This window comes from Oncorhynchus masou, chromosome 15 (genome assembly GCF_036934945.1).
Source record: "Oncorhynchus masou masou isolate Uvic2021 chromosome 15, UVic_Omas_1.1, whole genome shotgun sequence".
Classification (NCBI taxonomy): Eukaryota; Metazoa; Chordata; class Actinopteri; order Salmoniformes; family Salmonidae; genus Oncorhynchus; species Oncorhynchus masou.
In genome coordinates, this window is record NC_088226.1 from 6,158,630 (window position 1) to 6,180,665 (window position 22,036).

At 43.7% G+C, this 22,036-nt stretch overlaps 2 protein-coding genes and 1 pseudogene across 6 annotated transcripts; 2 read left to right on the forward strand and 1 right to left on the reverse strand.

The window, feature by feature from the left end:
* Nucleotides 1-610: 610 nt before the first annotated feature.
* On the forward strand, nucleotides 611-4,630 carry LOC135555407 (butyrophilin subfamily 1 member A1-like). Of its 2 annotated transcripts, none has more exons than XM_064987805.1 (7): nucleotides 611-745; nucleotides 2,213-2,293; nucleotides 2,728-2,826; nucleotides 2,947-3,048; nucleotides 3,157-3,432; nucleotides 3,551-3,629; nucleotides 3,733-4,630. In XM_064987805.1, the coding sequence occupies exons 2-7, from the start codon at nucleotides 2,234-2,236 to the stop codon at nucleotides 4,317-4,319; spliced, it is 1,203 nt and encodes a 400-aa protein (XP_064843877.1). In that variant the 5' UTR covers nucleotides 611-745; nucleotides 2,213-2,233; the 3' UTR covers nucleotides 4,320-4,630. The 2 variants fall into 2 exon arrangements, with proteins under 2 accessions (XP_064843877.1, XP_064843878.1); XM_064987806.1 differs by having other exon boundaries at nucleotides 3,160-3,432.
* A 2-nt stretch (nucleotides 4,631-4,632) lies between these two features.
* On the reverse strand, nucleotides 4,633-6,468 carry LOC135555414 (nucleoplasmin-like). Of its 4 annotated transcripts, XM_064987823.1 has the most exons (6): nucleotides 5,787-5,865; nucleotides 5,563-5,666; nucleotides 5,377-5,459; nucleotides 5,032-5,242; nucleotides 4,797-4,872; nucleotides 4,633-4,697 (listed from the first exon to the last, which is right to left on the reverse strand). In XM_064987823.1, coding segments are annotated over exons 2-6 (411 nt in total). In that variant the 5' UTR covers nucleotides 5,603-5,666; nucleotides 5,787-5,865; the 3' UTR covers nucleotides 4,633-4,696. The 4 variants fall into 4 exon arrangements, with proteins under 4 accessions (XP_064843895.1, XP_064843893.1, XP_064843894.1 ...); XM_064987821.1 differs by lacking the exons at nucleotides 4,633-4,697; nucleotides 5,787-5,865 and adding an exon at nucleotides 6,298-6,468 and having other exon boundaries at nucleotides 4,744-4,872; XM_064987822.1 differs by lacking the exon at nucleotides 4,633-4,697 and having other exon boundaries at nucleotides 4,744-4,872; nucleotides 5,563-5,663; nucleotides 5,787-5,857.
* LOC135555415 (ATP-dependent DNA helicase Q5-like) lies at nucleotides 6,124-21,150 on the forward strand (annotated as a pseudogene).
* The last annotated feature ends 886 nt before the right edge of the window (nucleotides 21,151-22,036 follow it).

Sequence of the window (22,036 nt, forward strand, 5' to 3'; positions counted from 1 at the left end):
GAGTAGTTTTAGATTTTGTTATTAAGATATGCGTCAAAAAGTACAGTAGATGTAAAATGCACAGAAAATAAACAGTGTACTGTTTGGATTCAGTCTTGTGTCAGGTGAACTGTTGCATCCTCACCTTTGATCTAATAATTTTCCCATCATCTCCAAGCTGTTCCCTTTCAAATGCAACCATGGTAATGGATATGCATTTCATATAATTTATATTGTACACACACACACACACACAAGTATTTGAACCCACGTTTACCATGTTTATTATATTAAAGACATATTCATTCTCATCTACTATATGAGTAGGACAGGGTGACATCCCACCAACTTTGAGAAAAAACACTTTATATCAGTTGTCTCGAGATGGCTATGCATATTCATGAAATTAGGCTAGTAGCATAGTATCTCTCTCCTTTGCATTCAGGCGTTAACAAATCTCATCGAATATTCAAAACGGGATTACAATAAAGCTATGTATCCACCAATCCAAAGAAAGGATAGGCGGGAGCTGGACAGCCCGCAGTTCCACTTTGTGGACAACTGATGTCCCACAACAATCATGGCGGCGCTGTTTGTCTGCCTTCGGTTTCAGAAAACGGAGAGAGCCGAACTATCTTCGTTCCTAGGAAAATCTTGTATGTAAACAAGGTCAGTCATACTGCAGCATACAGTCAACTTGTTCTCCAGTAGAATTACTCCTGTGTATAGAAGACACCAATCGGCTTACATTACAAGATTGTGACAGGTATGTCTAACAAGTTTGTACGACTCAACTGCATGATTGTGTCAAATTTGCCATAAAATATAATACATTAATTTCGATTGCATGAAAGTCCATAGACGTCACATAACAGCATGGCATTGTTTAGTGTCGCAAAAATAACTTAACTGTCATGCATAGTGCAAAATTCGACATGTTGCAATGTCAACCAAGGATATATAGGATCAAGCTCTCTGGCAGTGCCGCAAAGTCACACAACCCTGCTCATTACTTTGTGCGCAGGCTGCGTGTGTCTAGACTGGTCTGTAACTGGGTCACTGTCACTCAAACAAAAGATGCAATACACATAGGCCTACTCTGAATACCTGAACAATGTTTCCTGTTTTTGTTTTCATGATTTAATTTGCCTTATCACATTTTTGTTGCATTGTATTCCACTTCCATCCATTGTATTTATTTGTATTCTATTAAAGGTTGACATGAGTTTACCATGAATTTTATAACAAATGCCACCTGGTTTTGCGCTCCACAATGTGTGCTGATGAATATGCATTTCATTTATCAATATTATTATTTTGCGCCAGTTATTATTATTTGGTCTATATTGTGCTTGCCATCCTCTATCTGTTTGTGCTTGGCTGTATCAGGACCATAAACCCTGTTTGGAAGTCCTCCTAGGTAACCTGCTAAGGGCTTCAGTGGCACACTGACCTAACTCACGTGCCACATTTACCCTGCTGCTGACAGCGGACTTACTGGCTTAGCCCACAAGGTGTGTGTCTGTGTTATGGAAAAACAAAAGCCAAACACATTACTGCTGGCAGATGAGACAGCAGCAAAGAGCATGCAGGGCCAGTCACGTTACAGAGGGCCAAGTAACCTCTGCTCTGACTCATCACTGATCCTAACCAAGTTACTGATCAGTTGATGCCCCAGGCTCTAAAAGTGGGTAGGATCCCGTGCTTACCTCACAATGATAATATGACTTGAATAATATCCACACAATAACTAGGTCAGAGTATCATTAAAAGATACCAAAGGGGAGGTATTCTTCATGTTATGATGACCACAGAGGTGTTGCTGTTAGGATTTGGTCCAGTATGATTAGCCATGTGTTGCCTGTCCTCCGCACTATGATTAACGATTTAAAGCAATCTTCTTAACAGGGGAGCTGTGTTCCTCCTTTGGCCATGATGCCAATGTCTTTTAACTTGACTCGGGACAGAATATAGGGCAGTAGGGTGGAACAGCTGACACATTTCTAATGAAAGTAGGGCAGGGGTAGTTTTAGATTTCAAACCATTTGAGTCCCCTTAGAGAATTTAGGTGGTCCTACTACCACTGAATAAGATCAGTGGTGTGGTTTTAGTTCAGCAGTAGCACCTGTCAATTTGAAATCCTTACACGGGTAGTGTATATTCTGTCAAGTAGAGGTTCCCTGTCTGTCAAGGTACATTAATAATTCTATTTTATCTGTCTTTTTCTTTGTAGAGTCTCAGCACAGTTTCCAAGATGATGCAGTGTTTCCACTTTATAGTCGAGCCAGTCAAGAACATCACAGCCAAGCTTAAGGTACAGTAGGTCAAACTCCTGTCATGCATTACAAATCCTCCAAACAACAAAAACACCATTTTACATCATGTTTTTTTGTTAAAATCTTTTTTTGCTACGGTCAGAGATTTTATCATAAAGGAAAGTCACCATGAAACGGCTGTGGAGGGGTTGTCATGGTAGCGTCACCAGTCACATGCTTACTCAAGTAGATAGGTTTTAATTGTTCCTGTCGTTTGATTTAATTACCTATTGATTTATATTTAAAACAAATGAAATCAAAGCTGATGGGTCCTTTTCTGGGTTGACCTTATTACTTTTTAAACCACTAGTAAAACACTAATTTCTGTCCTAAATCTGTTTCCTTTCCTCTTTTCCTAATATTTATATTTCATTGCTACATTCTATGTGATCTATGGCTAACTCTTTTCACTCTTTTTTTTTTTGTCTGTCAGGAATCTCACAAGAGGGTGAAGAATGAGAAGCGAGAGCCACTGGAAGAGAATCAGCTGTTTATAGTGGAGCTGGCTAGAGATCTCAATCGAGTGTGCCAGGTACACTGAAATATATGCACACCTTTTGTAACATCCATTATGCAAGTATCCAGTGTCAGGTCTAGTTTGGAGGATAAACAAGTCTACTAAATCCCTCACTTGTCTATGTCCTCTCTGCAGAGGTCTGAGGTGCTGGGGAACATCTGGAAACTAGAGGACATCTGGCCCACTCCTCTTTGCAGGGCCTTCATCCTGGAGTGGGCATCTCTGCTGGAGAGCAAGGTATTGAGAGCAGGAGCTAATATACTGTAACAGCTATTAATATATACTGTATAGCTTGCAGGTGACTTTCTCCAAACACGTGTTGAATGAGTCTTCACCTGTTGTCAGCAGAAGAGGCCCATGCAGTCGGATGGCTGGCCAGAGGAGAGCGAGTGGAGGGAGCAGGACCTGTTCAGTGAGAATGAGATGGAGAACGCTAAGAGGACCATCAGCAACTGGACCAAGGACCTGAGAGCCCAACCTGAGCAAAGTGTGTGGCCTGGGGAGGCTGTGGCTCAAGTTCTGGAGGACCTCCAGGCTGCATGGAGGAGTCGCCACATGCCCAACCTCCTGACAGCCATGGAACTGCTCATGTGGGTCTTACTGACACAGGGCCTGGACAAGGTGGGGGCCTCCTTAAATATCAATTGTCTCCCTTTAAAATAAATTAATGTATATTCATGTTAACAGCTCTGATATTTACCAAATCCGCTTTTCTCCCTCTCCATCTTTGTGCTTGCAGGAAGCCATCCCTCAACAGTGGCTCATATGGAAGCAGAGGACTCAGAAGATAGGTGCTGCCCACTACATTCCTCACTCAGGTATGTGATGCCTTGGACAGGCATTGACAGAGCCAGGTGTGATGTTCACAGAACGTATTGTTAATTTTACAATTTTTTGTTACTAATCTTATGTATATTCCAGTATGGGAATGGATTTCTAATGCAGCAGTGGAGATTTCCCTTGACCTGGACACGGCCAACCCTGACCTGCTGATCTCCAACGACGAGAAGAAGATGCGCTGCGGCTTCGAGAGAAAGGATGTGCCAAACTACCACCAGCGATTCGATGGCTGGTGGTGCGCCACAGGGGTGGAGGGTTTCAACTCTGGCCGCCACTACTGGGAGGTGGAGGTGGGGGAGCGGGACTTTCGGCTGGGTGTGGCCAAGGAGTCAGCCCTGAGGAAGGGCTTCAAGTCCCTGAACACAGACACGGGCTACCTGACCCTGCGCCTGGAGAGGGGCACGGAGCTCAAGGCCCTGACTGTGCCCTTCACTTCCCTGCCGCCTGGTCTCATCCCCCGCAAGGTGGCCGTCTACCTGGACTATGACAAGGGCCAGCTGTCCTTCTATGACGTAGACAGCCGCTCCCACATCTACACCTACAATGAGAGCTTCAATGAGAAGCTGTTCCCTCTGTTCGGCACGACGGAGATCATTAAGGACCTGGTGATCAAGTCCCCTGGGAGCAAGGCCTATTGCCTCTGTCCCTCCCTGTGCCTGTGGGGCTGAACTGTCCCTCTTAACACAATCCCTCCACCCTATGATTACCCTCTCACCACTCCTGTAGAGTAATCAGAACCTTCGTTACTGTAAGGAACTAGACCATCATGATATTGGATAGCTATGTGACCACTGATGCTGCTGCTTCTATGTGATTCCTTCTGCCTCTTCCTTACTCCAGTTATGCTATGCACTCACATGCTCTGTATTTTCGTACATTTGAAAGAATACTGTAGTATTATTGTAATCTATTGTGAAATATTAATCCTGCAATAACAACGCACTTTCCGTGATGAATAAATATACGAAACTCAAAGGTTCTACTTTTAGTGCTGTGTTTTATTGAAGTCTTTCAAATTTGATCATGTTATTGAAGAACACTGTGATCTGAAAAAAAATAACACAATAACTATTTCATACTGAACTGTACAATGCCATAAGGTAATCCTGTTATGAAGCTTAGAAGTTCGAGATTTGTTTACTTACCAAGTGGGGGGTGTTGATGAGAAGACCTCGTCCTTCTCCTTCTCCTTCTCCTCCTCCTCCTCCTCATCATAGACCACTATGACAGCACAAAAATACCAGGTATCATTTGAATTGAACTTAAAGCCAAATAAAGAACAGAGTCCCAGAATTGACATACAAATAGTTTCTGATTAATATTTATTTGCTTGCCATTCTCTCGACAATAACATAATTTTCTCATATCTCAATTACTTACATGTCAAATGCTGTCCAGAAATGAAGAGGGGGCCCTGCCCAGAGCGAAGGTTGAAGATGACAGGTGGGATGAGCTCAAACCCACTGAAACTGACCATAGGCTGGCACATAGGGTGAAGTGTGGCAATGGGCACTGGCTTGCAGCATTCCCCAACTCTGTCCTGTACCTCCACCACATGCATCTCCTTACTGGCCTCTGCACTCAGACACATCTATACACAAGGGGAGCAGAAATTAGGGGTTGGGCTGTCATTGGACTATGTTAATTGTTGTGTCACGGACTAAGTCAAAGTGATCTCTGCTAATGGGGTGTGTGGAGATGGACTAAAGACTTGAACAGACTGACCGTTCGGATAAAGAACTGATGCTCCAACAAATCCTCCGCTATTTCAAACACTGCCTTTCTCTGGGTGTCATTCAGCTCACAGCCTAGTCAGAGGAGAGAGGAGACCCTGGGTTTACAATACATTGTTGTGCATCTAGGTCACCAATTTCAAACCATCTCAAAGTGGCATTAACCTCAGTTACATACCCCAGAGCACACAGACAGTGTCAGAAAGGGAGAGATCCATGGAGATGAAGTGGAGTGGAGTTATCCTCTTAATATTCTGCAATCCTATGCCTCTTCTCTCCCTGCTTTATTGATAAATAAATCAGGGTTTTTGATTGTGTCAGTGTTTCTGGTTTGGGTGTTGATAAAGTGGTCTATGGAGGTCACCAAATTCAATTAGAACTCAAACGTAAATTGTAACTCACCTCACTGAACAAGACAACAAAACAATTCTCGCATTAAAATCTGTCCTGGCCTGGGTCGTGCTAATCAGGTTTTAATCACAGCGCATTCGACTCTCATTGGCCAGGAAAACAAATGCGTGTACCCACGGATGGTGAATCAAACCAGAGTTGTGTGTGTTTAATGTTTTTTGCACAAAACATAAACAGATCTGTTTAGGGCATTTGACATTAAATAAAAATCCATATTTAAAAGAAAACCGTAGATAAAATATGTTTATACAGATTCACGGGTTAAAATATGGCTTCCTTTATTATGTGCCGACAGGCATTATGTCATCGATACGCGACGACGAGAGAATCAAGTTTGTTGTCAAGTTGGACGTTTTTCTGGATAAGAGATGACTTCCATTAAAAAGGCGTTAAAAACCAATTTTGGGTTCGATAAGTTCCGATCCCAGAAGCAGGAGGACGTTGTTGCAGCAGTTGTTAAAGGTGAGACCATAATAGACATGTTGAACTTACAATAACTTACCTATGAACGGCTCGTTGGCCGTTACCTACTACTAGCTAGCATGATCAGTTATTGTCATGAAACATATCTGAGTAATGCCATTGCCCAAATCGGATTGTCGATGGAATATTGTAAATTACTGCCCCTGTTGTGTGCAGGTGGCAGGGATTTTTTTGTTTGCATGCCCACCGAGGCAGGGAAGTCCCACTGCTACCAGCTTCCTGTAGTGTTGGCTAAGGGTATTACCTTGGTCATATCCCCTCTTATCGCTCTCATCCAGGTCAGTCTCTCTTCTTTAGTATTTTCTTCTGTTGTGTAATTTGTCCTGATTACATGATTGATTCTGATATAGACTGAGCTATCCTTAACTGCATAGCTAGCTGTAGGTTTCTTCAATGATGATCCCTTTCTCTGTATCCACCATAACAGGACCAAGTGGACCACCTAAGGGACCTGAACATTCCTGCATGCTCCATCAACTCCAAGCTCCCTGCAGGGGAGCGCCGTCTGATCCTGGCCGATCTGGAGAGTGAGAGCCCCAGGTTGAAGCTGCTTTACATCACCCCAGAGATGGTGGCCTCCTCTGCCTTCCAGCCCTGCCTTGCAGGCCTACTCTCCCGGAGCCTCCTCTCCTACCTGGCTGTGGACGAGGCTCACTGTGTCTCCCCTTGGGGGCATGACTTCAGACCAGACTACCTCAAACTGGGCAGTTTGCGTGCCCGTCTGCCCGGGGTACCCTGCGTGGCGCTGACAGCCACGGCACCCCAGAAGGTGCAGGAGGACATAGCAAAGTCCCTGAGGCTGCGATCACCGCTGTCCTTTGCCACACCTGTGTTTCGCAGTAACCTGCATTATGAGGTGGTGTACAGGGAGCTACTCGAGGACCCCTACAAGCACCTGTATGCCTTCATCAGGGATTCCCTGACCATGGGGGAATGCCCCAAAGGACAGGTTGGTGGACTAGATTCCCCTCTGACTCTCTCTTATATGCAGTATCTCTTCCTACTCTATCTAATGGATGGTGTAATCAATTAGGACTGGGCGATGTGGCCTAAAAATCATAAGTCTATTTTTTATTATGGGCGATTCACGATATATATCTAGATTTAAAGGTCAAATACACTGCATTTCAAACAGTCAGCAATAATGTAATGAATTCAGGGCTTGTGATATTATACCTAGGGTTAATATAAGCCTTCCACAACCATAAAACCCACTAATAATGTAATTATTTTATCAAAATAGTTTAACCTTCTATTTTGCAATATTCACTGATCTGGCTGAAAATGCCCGTTTTGTAACAAACTGAACATAAATGTACCAGAATCAGTGTTCATTGATTCTCTGGTTTTAGTAGTGTCTCCTCTGCATGCAATTTGAGGAGTTGAAAGGTTAACTTCTCCTCTATTACAGTAAAATCATGGATGGTGTAATCAGGGTAATGTATTTCGGTGTCCTTATGACCGATTCTGTTGGAACAAACCTTAATTGCAAATAGAGAGTTGAAACCACTTATCAGGGAGGAAGTGATCTGTCATCTGTCATCTGTGTGTGTGTGTGTGCGTGCATAGAAGGAGCAAAGGAGACAAGACCAAAAAGACATGAGAAAAAGCAGACGTAAACGGTCATAAAATACAAAAGGTGATTGTTGCGATACAGGCATTTGGAAAATTGCACTAAAACATAAATTCAAATGAATTCAATATGTCATCCAGCCTTATAATCAGTGCATGGTACTTAGTTTGGGATATTTATCTGTATGTCTTTCCTCAGGGTTGTGGACTTGTGTACTGTCGGACCAGAGATGGCTGTGAGACGGTGGCTTACCAACTGACTAAGCTGGGAGTCCTGGCCAAGCCTTACCATGCAGGTGAGACATTCCTCAAGGGCTTACAAACATTGTGGGGTAGAATAGTAAATGGTAAAGTTTAATAAAGACAAGAATCAAGCAGATTATTTTATTGATGGAGAGACGAGACATAACAAAGTGGGCGGCATGACACTTGACCTTTAACTCCTGCTTGTGTAGGGTTGAAGGCAGGAGATCGCACAGAGGCTTAGACTGATTGGATGCAGGGTAAGGTGCTTGTCATTGTGGCCACCATCAGCTTTGGCATGGGGGAACCTTGCCAAGTTACTACCAGGAATCTGGGCATGTGGGGCGAGACGGGCTGCCCTCTTCCTGCAGGACGTACTACTCCCCCCAGTTACTACCAGGAATCTGGGCGTGCGGGGTGAGACGGGCTGCCCACTTCCTGCAGGACATACTACTCCCCAAAGGACTGGGAGCAGTTGAACTTCCTCATCCGCAACGAGGTGGCCCGCAAACAGGTTACGTGTAGACTACACTGTCAACCTGCCTCACAGGCTTGTTATTAGTATAGAAATATGATGGTGCTGTAAATTCATGGGGATTGTAATAGGTGTGTACAGTGTTCAAATCTTTTTATGTTTGTTTATTTAACTTTGAGTGAATGATTGTGTGACTTCTCTGCAGGCAAAGCGTGGCTCCGAGAAAGATCAGGACAAGGCTTCCATCGCAGACTTCGAGACCATGGTGTCATTCTGAGAGCAAGAGGGGTGAGTGTTATATAACACAGGGGTTCCCAAACTTTTACACTCAAGCCCCCCCCTTCCAGCATTGGGGAACATCTCTCGCTCCCCCTGTACTCGCGCGCCACCTTTATTTCTGTGGGCACAAGCACTGTTCATGACACACCTCTCTTGTTGGAGGAGAGAAGATTTTACAATATTTCCTGCAAATTTACACATTTTTCATGGTGTGCAGAGAAACCTTTGCTTTAAAACAGCAAATTTTCTTGCAATTCTATATGTTTTGTCATGTGATATTTGAGTGACTCACATTACAAAACAATCAACAGGCTAGTTGATCTGGACATTTCTGACAAGTTATAAATGGCTCTCTAAGGTCTGCAATGATTGAGAAACTGATGATGCACTACATAATTATGAAATTGCAACTTGTGCATTCTATTATTTAAATGTTCAAGAGTGTGTGTGTGTGGGGGGCACAGCAGCAGCCCACAGTTTGGAAACCACTGATATAACTCACTACAATCATCTGCATTTTTGTTTTATTTCATTCATGCAAGAGATACAAAAGCGTATTGCACTATTTTAGGCAGTCTTAAGAAAATGCTTTTTCAGAAAGAAGAGATGCCATTTTGAACCTATGCAACAACTATACGGAAATGACAGCATTACTCTTTTTCTGTTATTGTGTATAACTGTGAAGCATATTACAAGGCTTCCTCACTGCCTCAGTTCCATGTTTGTACAGCAGGGGGCAGGCATGGTCCTCTGAATCGCCTGAGGAATGAGATAATGGCTTGTTTTTGCTGAACTAATGCTGTGTTCACGTGCTAGTCGGAACTAGGAAACAGACTTTTTCGACTTGCTAACTGGTTGTAGTTATCCACGTGCCGCGTTCAACCAGTTAGCAAGTCGGACATTTCTGAGTTTCCTAGTTTCACTTGAACAAGGCAATAAAGCAAAGGAAGTCTTTTACATAGAAGACATATGGCAACACTCTCACACAGTGTTTGGCAAGATGCCTCCATTTAAGTGAGTTGTTGAGTGGAACTACAGAGGGCTCTTTCTTAGAGTCTATGAGCCTGAGGCAGAGGTTGAGTTGACACCCATACATCCTAGAACTGACAGACATTCATCTCCCCAAGCAATCTCCTGTGCTTCTATTGGGATCTTTTAGCTACATGTCCAGTTGTTTGTATTACTTGATGCCTTTGTGTGTGTGTGTGTGTGATTCCATGCTCCTGTGTTCCTTGTGTCCTTGTGTTGTGTGGATCAGTTGAAGCCGTCCTAGAGGTCTAGTCTTGTCCATCTCTCACGTCAAAGACTGTTTTGTTAGCCAGCAGAGCCCAGAGATGCCCCATGGAATGTTGATACTCCTGAAAGCCTGGAAGCCGGTCCTGTTTTGCTGCTTCTCAGGGAGGCTCTGTGTGTGTTTTGTACGGAGGTGTGTTGTTCAAGGGCCGGGTTCCTTTATAGATGGGCTCCACACCCTCCCCATGGGTCCTACTCATTCCTCGGTGGTTAATAGGCCCATAGAGTGCTTCTCCAGAATGTCTCTCCTGGTGATATAGTGGTGACAGAGGGTTTTCAGTTCACACCTCTCTGCATGGGTCCTCATTCTTCTGCGGTTTAGAGGTCAGTAGAGTGCCTGTTTTTATAATGTCTCTCCTCATTATTGGGGGAAGTGGGGATTGTCTCAGGTTAGCTGACTATGTGGGCCCTTGGTTCTGGTTCTGTGACAGCAGCAGCACGTCAAACAGGTCATCAGCAGCATGAGCAGGAAGACCACTAGGAAAGAACACACGATTGACAACACCTTTTATAGTAGCTAGCCTACATATTTGAATTTTGTCCAGACAGGATGATTGATTTCACACTATCTAAAGTGTGAAATCAATGAAAGACCCAACGTGGCTGGGTCTTTCAGCATGACAATGATCCCAAACACACCGCCCGGGCAACGAAGGAGTAGCTTCGTAAGAAGCATTTCAAGGTCCTGGAGTGGCCTAGCCAGTCTCCGGATCTCAACCCCATAGAAAATCTTTGGAGTGAGTTGAAAGTCTGTGTTGCCCGGGCAACAGCCCCAAAACATCACTGCTCTAGAGGAGATCTGCATGGAGGAATGGGCCGAAATACCAGCAACAGTGTGTGAACCTTGTGAAGACTTACAGAAAACGTTTGACCTCTATCATTGCCAACAAAGGGTATATAACAAAGTATTGAAATAAACTTTTGTTAATGACCAAATACTTATTTTCCACCATAATTTGCAAATAAATTCGTTAAAAATCCTACAATGTGATTTTCTGGATTTTTTTCCTCATTTGTCTGTCACCTATGATGAAAATTACAGGCCTCTCTCATCTCTCATCTTTTTAAGTGGGAGAACTTGCACAATTGGTGGCTGACTAAATACTTTTTTGCCCCACTGTACGTACATACGTGTGTGTGTGTGTGTGTGTGTGTGAGTGTGAGAGGTGTAGCTTACCGATAAAGAGGACGAGGACAGCAAAGGCCCCCATCTCCAGAGGGCTGGCGGTGGGGAGACCCTGCAGTTTGGCCCAGAGCTTCTGTAGCAGGGTCAGCATTTCCTCCCTGGCATCCATCATGTCCCTCACACTGAGGGTGGGTGCAACTTTGTAGTATCTGGGTGCAGGTTGTGTGATGTGACCACTTTGCTGAAACCACAAATAAAAGGATAAGTGGATGAAAGATGGATTATTGATTATTAATAATGGATAATTATTACAATATATTGTTCGAATTATTAGAATCTTGGAATTTGTTTCATTCCTTATTCTTCACCCATAATGGACTGTGAGTCTAGAAGTCAGAGATGCTGTATGTTACTGTCTAACTCTGTAGATGACCTGACACCAATGGAATGTTGACAAACCATTGTGTTCATCCTTGAATATATAGGAGAGCTGCTAGTGCATGTGTTTCTGATGAGTAGGTAGGACAGAGTGAAATCAACTGATTCCAGCTCCTCCTATAAGAAAGAGGAGGATCTAGAAAGTGTGTTATAATCTGGTAATATGTTGGTGTGTGAAGGATTGAGTTTTTCTGGGCCAGTGGGATTGTGTCTGTTCCAGGCTTACTAGAGTAATTCTAGGGCTCTCCCAGCAGCATGGCTGTGGACTGACACACCACTGTTATCACAACTGTCATGAGACCGAGAGGAGGGTCCCACTGGCTGACTGTATAAAGGGAGGACTTTTATCTATGTTATTTCAAGGGCAGACACTGATATTTGCCTTGTTGTGTGTTAAAATATTTTTGAAGTTTCTGTCTATTCTTTATGCACATATGAGTAGGACATATGTTGCTGTTGCTATGGGAAAGTATGTTCCCTATAAACTGTGAATAGCAGCTGGGTGTGACAATTGATGTCAAGACAGGATCCTGTTCATATTAATTATCTCATGATCATCCCTTCACAGTTCTCCTCCTCATCACACTCTCTTTATCTTCTTCTCTCTAGTTATGCACCTACACCACAGTGTTACTTCTCCTCTCCCAACCCTGATCACACTTTAGGCTACTTGATTACATTACATGTCAGTTCTCTTCCTCACAACACTAGATTGACTTGGATTAGGATATAAATTAATGTATTGATTCTATTAAAGGGGAAGTCTTTAGAAAAATGGAATAGTGTTTCAATTAATTTGACAGTATTTTTTTAATTGACTATAGGTGTGGCATGTAAAACAGATACCAGACTGTTGGCTCAGTCTCTTTGTCCTGCTGTCTGTGTCCCTTTTAAAGAGTTTTTGTTCCTGTTGTTGCTGGACCAGACCGAGTCCATCGTGGTGGAATGTGTTCTGGCCAATGTATTTTGTATGAATTCCGCTGACAATAGTTTTTACTTTAGTGCTGTTTCCCACAGCTGCTCTGTCTCTCTCTCCCAGGTAGACTCCCACCAGCTGGTGTGGTGATAGATCCCAGTCAGACTGGGCTTTCACCAGTCTCCGGTTTCACGGCTAGGCCGGGGGGTATGGGAGCAAGTCTTCCCACAGTAGTAAAGTCTAGCTAAATATTCAGCTGTTAGAAATGTCATTATGATAATGACATACAGGAAGAGTGCTCTCCTTCTAGAGCTGTTCCAACTCTGGTCCACACTGTGTTCACATGTAAATAGCCTCCCTATTAATACACAGCTGGAATACACTGATGTCAGCTAAATTACACTCTTTACATTCTTTTGGTTAGGCTATAAAGTATGCTAACACTGTTATTCTGGCCTGTATTTGCATGTATATAGGCTACATGTACACACTCACAACCAGCATACACTCACCTGAACTGTATGGGTAGTTTGCAGATATGCAACAGAGTAAATAAAGGTGCTAAACTGTGCTTGTCTAACGAAGCGAATCAATTAGTGATGTAACACAAGCACCAACACCTACCTGAGTGAGTGTGGAGAGTGAGTTCCCTGTGTGTTGCTGGGTGAGTTGGAGCCAGCAGTGAGACAGAGGTGGTGACCTCGCCTCCTCGACCCAGCGGTCTTTTCAGGATTAGGGTTAGCAGAGATAAGTCCTCAAGTAGCGATTAGCATCGAAGCCAAGAGATGACCAAAACCCCATCCGCTGCACTGCTGTCCTCTGTACAGTCTGTTCTGGGTTTCAGAAAGGAAACAAATCGGGCTCGATTTGAGCTTTCTCCAGCTGTCAATGGTTTGCTTTCCACCGTCTCTCGCTCCACTCTTACTCTCTCCTTTTATTCTTGCTTCTCTCCCAGTTTGTAGTAGCTGTTGTCATCTCTTGGTGTTAGTGGAAAAGGCAGCGGTTGTGCAATATCAACACTGTTTATCTCCACTTACAAAGGACTCCTGCTGTGTTTTTGTGCTCTCTGCCTGTTGTGTTAATATAGGCTAGTTCATCATCTCCATCTGCTGTGGGTCGTTTTCTTCTTCCTTCACTCCTCCTTTGGAAAGACTCTGTTGCTTCATGAGCTCTGTCTCTCTCTCTCTGTCTCGCTCCCTGTCTCTCTCTCTCCCTGTCTCTCTCTCTCTCTAGCTCTCACTCTCTCTCTCTCTCTCTCTCTCCCCTCCTCTCTCTCTCTCTCTCTCTGTCTCGCTCCCTGTCTCTCTCTCTCTAGCGCTCTCTCTCTCTCTCTCACTCACTCTCTCCCCTCTCCTCCCTTGGTGAGACTGCCTCTTCCCCCCTTCTTTGAAAACTGTGGAGACTGGGTTTCCATCCGAGGTATTCTTATTTTGTGTGTTATGGAGGTGTCTTGACTAGTATTCCTCCGAGACACTAGCCTGTATGAATGTGTGTGTGTACATAATATTGTGTATTGAGTGAAAAAGCAAGCTGTTATACAAAGAAGCGGAACAGCCATACTCTAAAGAGTGAATAGACATTCAGATGTTGAAATCTATTTAAAAGTAATTTAGAACAGTAACATCCTCACCAACCACCACCCATGGCCAATCTCACTCACCTACAAGTCTCCTAAATGTTGGTTTGCTATTCAGACTAGACTCTAGGGAAGCAGTTATTTTATAGAACCTCGTCTCTGTTTCACATTATTCAAACGAATCATTCCACACCCACAACCCCTTTTTCTCCTCATCAATTGAGTTTGTCAGAATAGAAGGGAGTGGTGTGTCTGAGTGATCAGAAACTGCATCCAGTTCACAGACGTATCGATAAACGGGTGTTCTTTTACTGGAGAATACACTTCACACTCCTGCAGAGTCACTGCATTTGATTTCCATAACTGTTTGACCGCACCCATTTTGATTTGAATGAAACTTTCCATACATATTTGCCCATGGTAGAAGTGGTCAGAAAGTGTCTTTTTTGGGGGGGACCTGAATGCCAAAACTTTCTAGCTCAAAGTTACCCATTGCTCAAAGTGAGTCATCAATGTCTTCATTCCTGGAAAAGATAAATAGTTGAGTTTTAAATCATTTAAAAGCTTACAAAAAGGGTTGTCAATATATTTGATAATTTCTTCAGCCGAGACACAACATGCTCTTGAATACAGGGTGGGTGTCATTTCAATCATAGAAATATAATTCATAGAATGTGCCTATCCCTTCAGACCCCTGCAATTAAGCTGATACACCATTGACATTTTAAATGTAATTAAAATGTTTACTTCCAATTAATACCATAAAGATGGCTGCTGGTCCACCCACCATTGAATGTAAACTTAAATGGGAATGTCTATTCTATGCTCTATATTTCTTTGATTTCAATAGGTTTCCTATGGAAGGTTGACAGTGTTATTTAAACAAACTGATATTCCCATTCAAGTCTACATTCTCTGATGTGTGGACCTCCAACCATTTTAAAAGCTGATATTTTTATTTTAGTCACATTTTAGTAAATGTATCAGCCCAAACATGACAACCACCCTGTATTCAAGAATATGCTGTGTCTCAACCGATGGCAGGCACAACACACAAAAACCTCAGATGAGGAAAAATAGGGTCTACGTTACAACATACGGGAAAATTAGTTTTTGCTGTGGAGTTTACACGTTTTTAGATGATTGACATCAAAGGTAAGAAATGTTTTGGGAACAAATAATCAAATAGTTCGACAACCCTTTTTGTAAGCTTTTAAATGATTTAAAACTGAACTGTTTATCTTTTCCAGTGATTTTAAGACAGATTATTTCTCATGTTATGGTGGGGTATGCAAAATAAGTCAACTTGAGCACCTATATCGCCTAAATGTTTTGGCATTCAGGTTTCAAAAAGCAGTGGTCTAAAGTACTTAAGTAAAAATACCTTAAAGTACTACTTAAGTATTTTATTTTATTTTACTTCACTACATTCCTAAAGAAAATGATGTACTTTTTAATCTTTACATTTTCCATAACACCCAAAAGTACATTTTGACCGCTTAGCAGGAAAGGTCAGGAAAATTGTCCAATTCACGCACTAATCAAGAGACCATCCCTGGTCATCCCTACCGCCTCTTATCTTGTGGACTCACGAAACACAAATGCTTAGTTTGTAAATGATTTCTGAGTGTTGGAGCATGTCCCTGGCTATCCGTAAATGTAAAAAAAAAAAGATCATAATTGTGCCGTCTGGTTTGCTTAATATAAGGATTTTTGAAAATTATTTTTACTTTTGATACTTAAGTATATTTTAGCAATTGCATTTCCTTTTGATGCTTAGGTATATTTAAAACCAAATACTTTTACTCAAGTAGTATTTTACAGGGTGACTTTTACTTGAGTCATTTTCTATTAAGGTATCTTTATTTTTACTTAAGTATGACAATTGGGTACTTTTTCCACCACTGCCAAAAAGTAACTTTCTGACCACTTCTATCATGGGCAAATATGTATGGTAAGTTTTGTTCAAATCAAAAGGGGTGTGGTCAAACAGGCATTCAAATCAAATGGAACGCCCCCTCTCTGCTCAAGTGTGATTAACATCTAGTGATAGCGAGTAGTGTCAAAGCCTTATTTGGCCAGTTGAGTGTGACCTTGTTTGATCACACGTCATGCACACACACACACATCGATCATAGACCGTAATGGGGAATCTGTTACACAATGGTAGCTATTGATCAATGATGATCCTCTTGTGTCATTTCTCCATGACACAATCATTTTATAATTCCTCCTATCAGCAGCATTAGCTACTTTTCTGATGTCATGTACACTTTTCTGTATTGTGAGTCTTAATGAGGAAAGCACAATATCTTGGCTCTGAGCATTTTGAGACGCTGTGGGCTCTACTGAGCTACTCTGTAAATGCTAGGCCTCCTAGGGGTTTGATCTCTAGCAAGTCTGTGCAATATGTTTGTCTCTCTCACACCTGTATTTCTGGGCTCTCTCAGCTGCCGCCCTGCCACCATCTCCAAGTTCTTTGGGGACCAGAAGCCAGACTGTGCGGGGGCCTGTGACTACTGTCTTGACCCCAAGGCTGTGCGGGCCCAGCTGGAGAAGGGGGCTACTTTGTGCACCAAGACTGGAGCAGCTCGGAGCACAGAGCCCAGGGGCCCGTTTGGGTTTGACCGTGACCTCTACGCCAGGGGGAGGAAGGGCTACAGCTTTGGGAGGTCAGAAATGCAATGGTCTAGTAGCCTGGAGGCCAGTCTAACTCTGTTGGTTAAAGTAGAAACAGACTGGCATCCAGGCTAACATTTGTTGTAGTTTTTAGTTGCTAACAGGGCAAGAGCCTGTAAGTAAGCATTTCACTGTAAGAATACCTGTTGTATTCGGCGCACGTGACAAATAAACTTGGATTTGAGATGGGGGGGGTCTTTCCTTCTGACTTGCTATTCATGTTTTGGTGGCACTATTTGGTTGGGTTAGAATTATTTTCAAATGTATTGTTGACTTTAAAATGTGTTTTCTAGCTGTCACTCATAGACAGTACAGTAGGAATGCTGAGGTCTGTGGTGATGTCATTTCCTCAGGCATGATGAGGAGGGCTGGGAGAGTGGAGGTGATGATGATGATGATGATAGCTCCGAGCATCGGAGGAAAGAGTTTGGAGATCTCTTCAAGAAACAAATGAACCTGTGCAAGGTGAAACCTCGCATTCATGTACAGTGTACATGCTGTACATGGACAGCCCTGCTGTCATACTGTTATACGCAACATCTGACTCATAAGTGTTCCATTGCTTCAGTAAACAAACCTTCATACACTGTAGCAGCTTCCTCTCTCTCCACATCTGTGTTCCAGCTGTGGTCAGCCAGCCAGGCAAGGAGGCTATGGGGCTAGGGGCCCCTGTAAGGCACCATATGGTAAATCTCTCCCATATGTGGAGTCAAATCGGCACAACAGGGCTATTCAAATCCATACTATTAATCCTGGCAAACAAAAGACGTGTTGAGTTGAGCCATTACTTTGAGACTGTTGGTTTGAGATGCTGCCAGCAACAGCATGGGGCTTGGAACACTGAAGCACTAGAAACTAGGTGAGAGAGGCAGCGGTCTAGTGCTGGATTGAGGAATTTGAGGGGCCCTCTGTAGGTTCTCTGCTCTAACTGACAATAGAAGTGTGAGGGGGGTGTCTTATTTCCCTTTGTTTACCTCTCTCTCTTTCCTCTGTAGGTGTCTGAGGGACACAAAGATTCATTTATCCCCCCAGGTGGGTTCTCTACTGTTGTAATATCAGTGTAGGCAAGCAAAGTGACTGGCTAATAATACTGTTATGTGACTGAATGGGTTTGGATATTGTGTTCAACTGTGTCTGCAGATGATAACTGCCCACTCAGGGAGGCCAGCAGCCAGAAAATCCCCAGGCTCACTGTCAAGGTACAACTCTAGTATGGAAACGTCTCACACGCGCGCATGCTCACATGCATGCTCACCTACGTGCAAAGCAATATGCACATTCGCATGTTTTTGATGTTTAATGCACATGTCCTTGTGTATTCAGCGTCTCCACCATCATGAGCTTGTTAGAAACTATTTATTTATTCATCCATAATTAAATTCTGCTTTAAATCATTCACCCAACAAGATGCTGGCTTATCCCAGGTCCCACTCTCCATTTGTGATCAAATGCACAGAGCACTGAACATCTATGTTTGCAGATCGAGGGAACAGAAAGGGGATCGTACTACCACTGTGGTTTATACATGTATTACAGGAATAGACATTTTCAAGGGAAAACTTAGCCCCATTTGTATTTTTTTTAGCGGTGTCTGACTGATTGTATGTCATGATTTTAAAAAGTTTAAATAAATGTATGTATAGTGTTGATTTTATTCTGGAGCTGCTACTGACCAGTTCTCCTTTGTAAAGACATGCTTTAAATCTCAATGACATGTTCCTTTTAAATAGAGGATGAAATCAAATGAATACTTCTTCACTTGCCTTTAAAAAATAATAGTTTTGAGGAGATTGTGTGCCAAATGTGTGCATCAATTCTAGGCCCGGGAGCACTGTGTGGCCCTGTTACAGGAGGCTCTGAATAACCACCAGGTGGCAGCAGCGCACACACACAGGTACCAGTCACTACTAACCACATGCACCTAAAATGCCAAGTCACTGATGCCACTGGGACAGCTGAACTGACACTTGGATTTCTTTCTTTGCCTTTTCCCCCCCTGCCCCTCATCCAGCTCTGACACACTCTCCTTGGCAGGGGATATTGAACATGAGGTCTTCAAGATCACCAAGTCTTCCAACCTGTACAAAGCAGCTGTCCTGAAGAGAGTAAGTAGCTCCTGACTACTGTCTGGTTTATTGTACAACACTAAAGCCACTTTATGTATCGAGTCCTATGGAAGCTATTCTTTTTAAGTTATTCTTTCACTCATCTAACTTCTCTTGTTCCTAAAGGTATCAGAGATGAAGTTGGGAGGGGCAGCCTCTGCAGGAGGAGGAGGACAAGGAGAAGGGACCAGTGGCTCTGGGGAATCCACAGAGATAAAGACTGAATCCAAAGACGAAGCAGCCTCCTCCTCTTCCTCCTTGACTGAGGAGCAACAGGGCTTCACGCCTGCCTCACAGATCTATTCAGTAAGGCCCAACACCACAGCACACAGAGGACTCTGCTTTTACTTTGCCTTAGAAAATACTGTAGTGCTTCTTTATAAGCAGCAGTAATGACTAAATATGTATCTACTGGCTAATGCATTGAGACTGCCTCAGCCCATTTAGTAACAGGATGTGTCAGTGTTATTGTGAGTCAGCCTCATACTGGGTTCTATTAGTAACTAAGCATCCTTCCTTCTGTGTCTCCTTCTCTCCACCAGCTAAAGCGGAAGAGAATAGGAGCAGGTCTGAGGGGCTCCTCCAAACCCTTCCACCCTGCCAGTGAGCTGCTGAGGGCCTCTAACTGTGTGGGCTCCACTACAGGTCCAGGGGCAAACATGGGGGACAGGGAGCGGGGGCCCTGACTGCCTGGCTGGGTCCGGAGAGTCAGCCGGTGAGGAGGAGAGGGGGAAGAGGAAGGAGACAAAGACTGGAGATACAGCACCAACCATCAGCTCCTCCATCAGAGCTAAAGCCAGTGCAGTCTCTGCCTTCCTGAACAGTACCACCAAGACAGGAGGCAAGGCCCTGAGCAAGAAGCAGAAGCTTGCGGAGGCTGCTAAGAACTCCCGCAACATTACCCAGTACTTTGGGAAGAAACCGATTGAAAAGAGTCAAGAGGTGGGGATAAGAACCAATGATGTGTCATCTCAGGCCTTTTCAGTACCACCCCAGTCACTCCCCTGCTACTGTCTCCGGGATACCATCCCTAGGGACACTAGTCCAATGTAAATCATCCCCACGGAAACCATCCCCATTGAAACTATCCCTATGGACACCATCCCCACAGAAATCAACAACTTGCATAATGATGAGGAGGAGGTTAGAGGAAGCTAAACTGGCTCTATCACAGTGTAAGATGTCCCTCGGAAGTTGTAGATAGTCTTTGACTGGTTTATTCTGTATTGCGCCTCTCTCTCTCTAAACTCCTTTGTCTTATTCACAGGCAAAATGCACATGAAAACAAGGCTAAATCATTGCTAAAACAAAGGGTATGGAGATCAATATTATATTGCCACAACAGTCTTATTGTGTCGTCCATGTTTTTTAACAGTAATGTAATGATGACATCATTGTTAACATCTACTACCACATGTTCTCTGTGTGTATGTGTCAGCTATGTGAGGACAGTGAAGAGAGGGAGGCCCTCCCCCCAGCCAAATGTAGCTGCCCCCTACAGGACAGCAGGAAGAAGGTGAACTTTAACCCAAACATCCAGGAGACTGTACTGGAGCCAGGGAGCCCAAAACCCAAGCCTGTGTCTCTGAAGGAGGTGGCTGACATCGTGGTGCGCTGTCTAGACCCCTTCTATACGCAGGGCTAGTTTGCCACCAAGTTGAGGGAGAGAGGGAAGAGGCATAAGCTGTGATTAAGATATTTAGTTCTTCATTTGTCACTTTTTCAAATTGTAGTATTCCAAATGTAAAATCTTCCTTGTTGTAGGAGCTATTCAAGTAATTTGCCCGCTACTTGTCTCATCTACTAGCAGAGGGGAGGAGTAGGGGAAGAGGTCAAGGTGAGGAAGACAAACATTGTGTGTGCGCACTAGCGCAAGCCCACTTTTCTAATAATGAACTATATTTGTGTCCACAGTGAAAATGCAGGCCAGGAATCTGATATAGAAGTTCTGCAGCAGTGTGAAGCGCTGTGAGAGTGAAGCAGACTGGAAGCACCTGAAGGGACCACACAGCACTGAGACCTCAACACAGAGGGATGGGAGGAGGCGGGACTATGAACAGAAAGGTGGAGGAGGATAACAACCTGGGGGTCTGATCCCTTCATTCTCTCTCTCTCTCTCTCTCTCTCTCTCTCTCTCTCTCTCTCTCTCCAACTGATTCCCTCCCTCACATCTCTCTCTCTCTCTCTCTCCAACTGATTCCCTCCCTCACATCTCTCTCTGCCTCTCTGCCTCTCTCTCTCTCTCTCTCTCTCTCTCTCTCTCTCTCTCTCTTCTCTCTCTCTAACTGATTCTCTCTCTCTCTCTCTCTCTCTCTCTCTCTAACTGATTCTCTCTCTCACATCTCTCCCAGGCCAAGATACTGAGCCGTTACAGAGATGCTATGCTGTGTCAACTCCAGGCTCGTGCTGTCGTGGCTTGGAGAGCCGCGGTAATGGTGGCTATTAAACATGTACTGTATACAGCACGTCTGCTGGTGCTGCTATGGAACAAGTAGTCATCCCTGCTCAACGCCGAACAGAGGTGGCTCTTTGTTTGATGTTAGCACCATGTGACTAGGACATGGATGCTATGGCTATACCAGGCCAAACCCTGCTGCTACCTGGTCTGTCATTCTGCCTGACTAAAGACAGCCAGCTGGATGTGTAACAACCACACTCTATCCTTGATTGTTTTAGGAGCTGTAATTTCAAGTCTTTTTTGTTGTTAGTTTATTATTAGTTGTTTTCATGAGATTCTTAATGAGAACTTTTGTTTATCCTGAGGAATCCCCCAAAATATGAATTTGTTTTTTCTCTTGCCCATATGGTACAAAGTTATCTTGTCTAAAAGATCAGAGCTGGCACGTCTGCCTGTGCAGGTTGGTGACTGGGTGGGTGCCTTTTCAAACAGTCAGTCATTTCAAAAATGATGGAATCCAAAGAGCACTTGATGCACCAATGGGGAAAAACTCCCAGCCATCACAGAAATGTATCCAAAACTCCCAGCCTTCACACACTATTGCTCCATGTGAAACCTGTTTACGATAACATCTCTAACACTGAATGTCTAGTGGCAG

What these genes read in the sequence shown, in the direction of transcription:
- LOC135555407 (XM_064987805.1), top strand. Translation starts at nt 2,234, where the DNA reads ATGATGCAGTGTTTCCACTTTATAGTCGAGCCAGTCAAGAACATCACA. An exon ending in CATCTCTGCTGGAGAGCAAG is followed by an intron (nt 3,049 to 3,156) that starts GTATTGAGAGCA and finishes ACCTGTTGTCAG; the next exon opens with CAGAAGAGGCCCATGCAGTC. An exon ending in TGACACAGGGCCTGGACAAG is followed by an intron (nt 3,433 to 3,550) that starts GTGGGGGCCTCC and finishes TTGTGCTTGCAG; the next exon opens with GAAGCCATCCCTCAACAGTG.
- LOC135555414 (XM_064987821.1), bottom strand. Translation starts at nt 5,602, where the DNA reads ATGGATCTCTCCCTTTCTGACACTGTCTGTGTGCTCTGGG. An exon ending in CACTGTCTGTGTGCTCTGGG is followed by an intron (nt 5,460 to 5,562) that starts GTATGTAACTGA and finishes TCCTCTGACTAG; the next exon opens with GCTGTGAGCTGAATGACACC. An exon ending in ATCAGTTCTTTATCCGAACG is followed by an intron (nt 5,243 to 5,376) that starts GTCAGTCTGTTC and finishes CCTTGTGTATAG; the next exon opens with ATGTGTCTGAGTGCAGAGGC.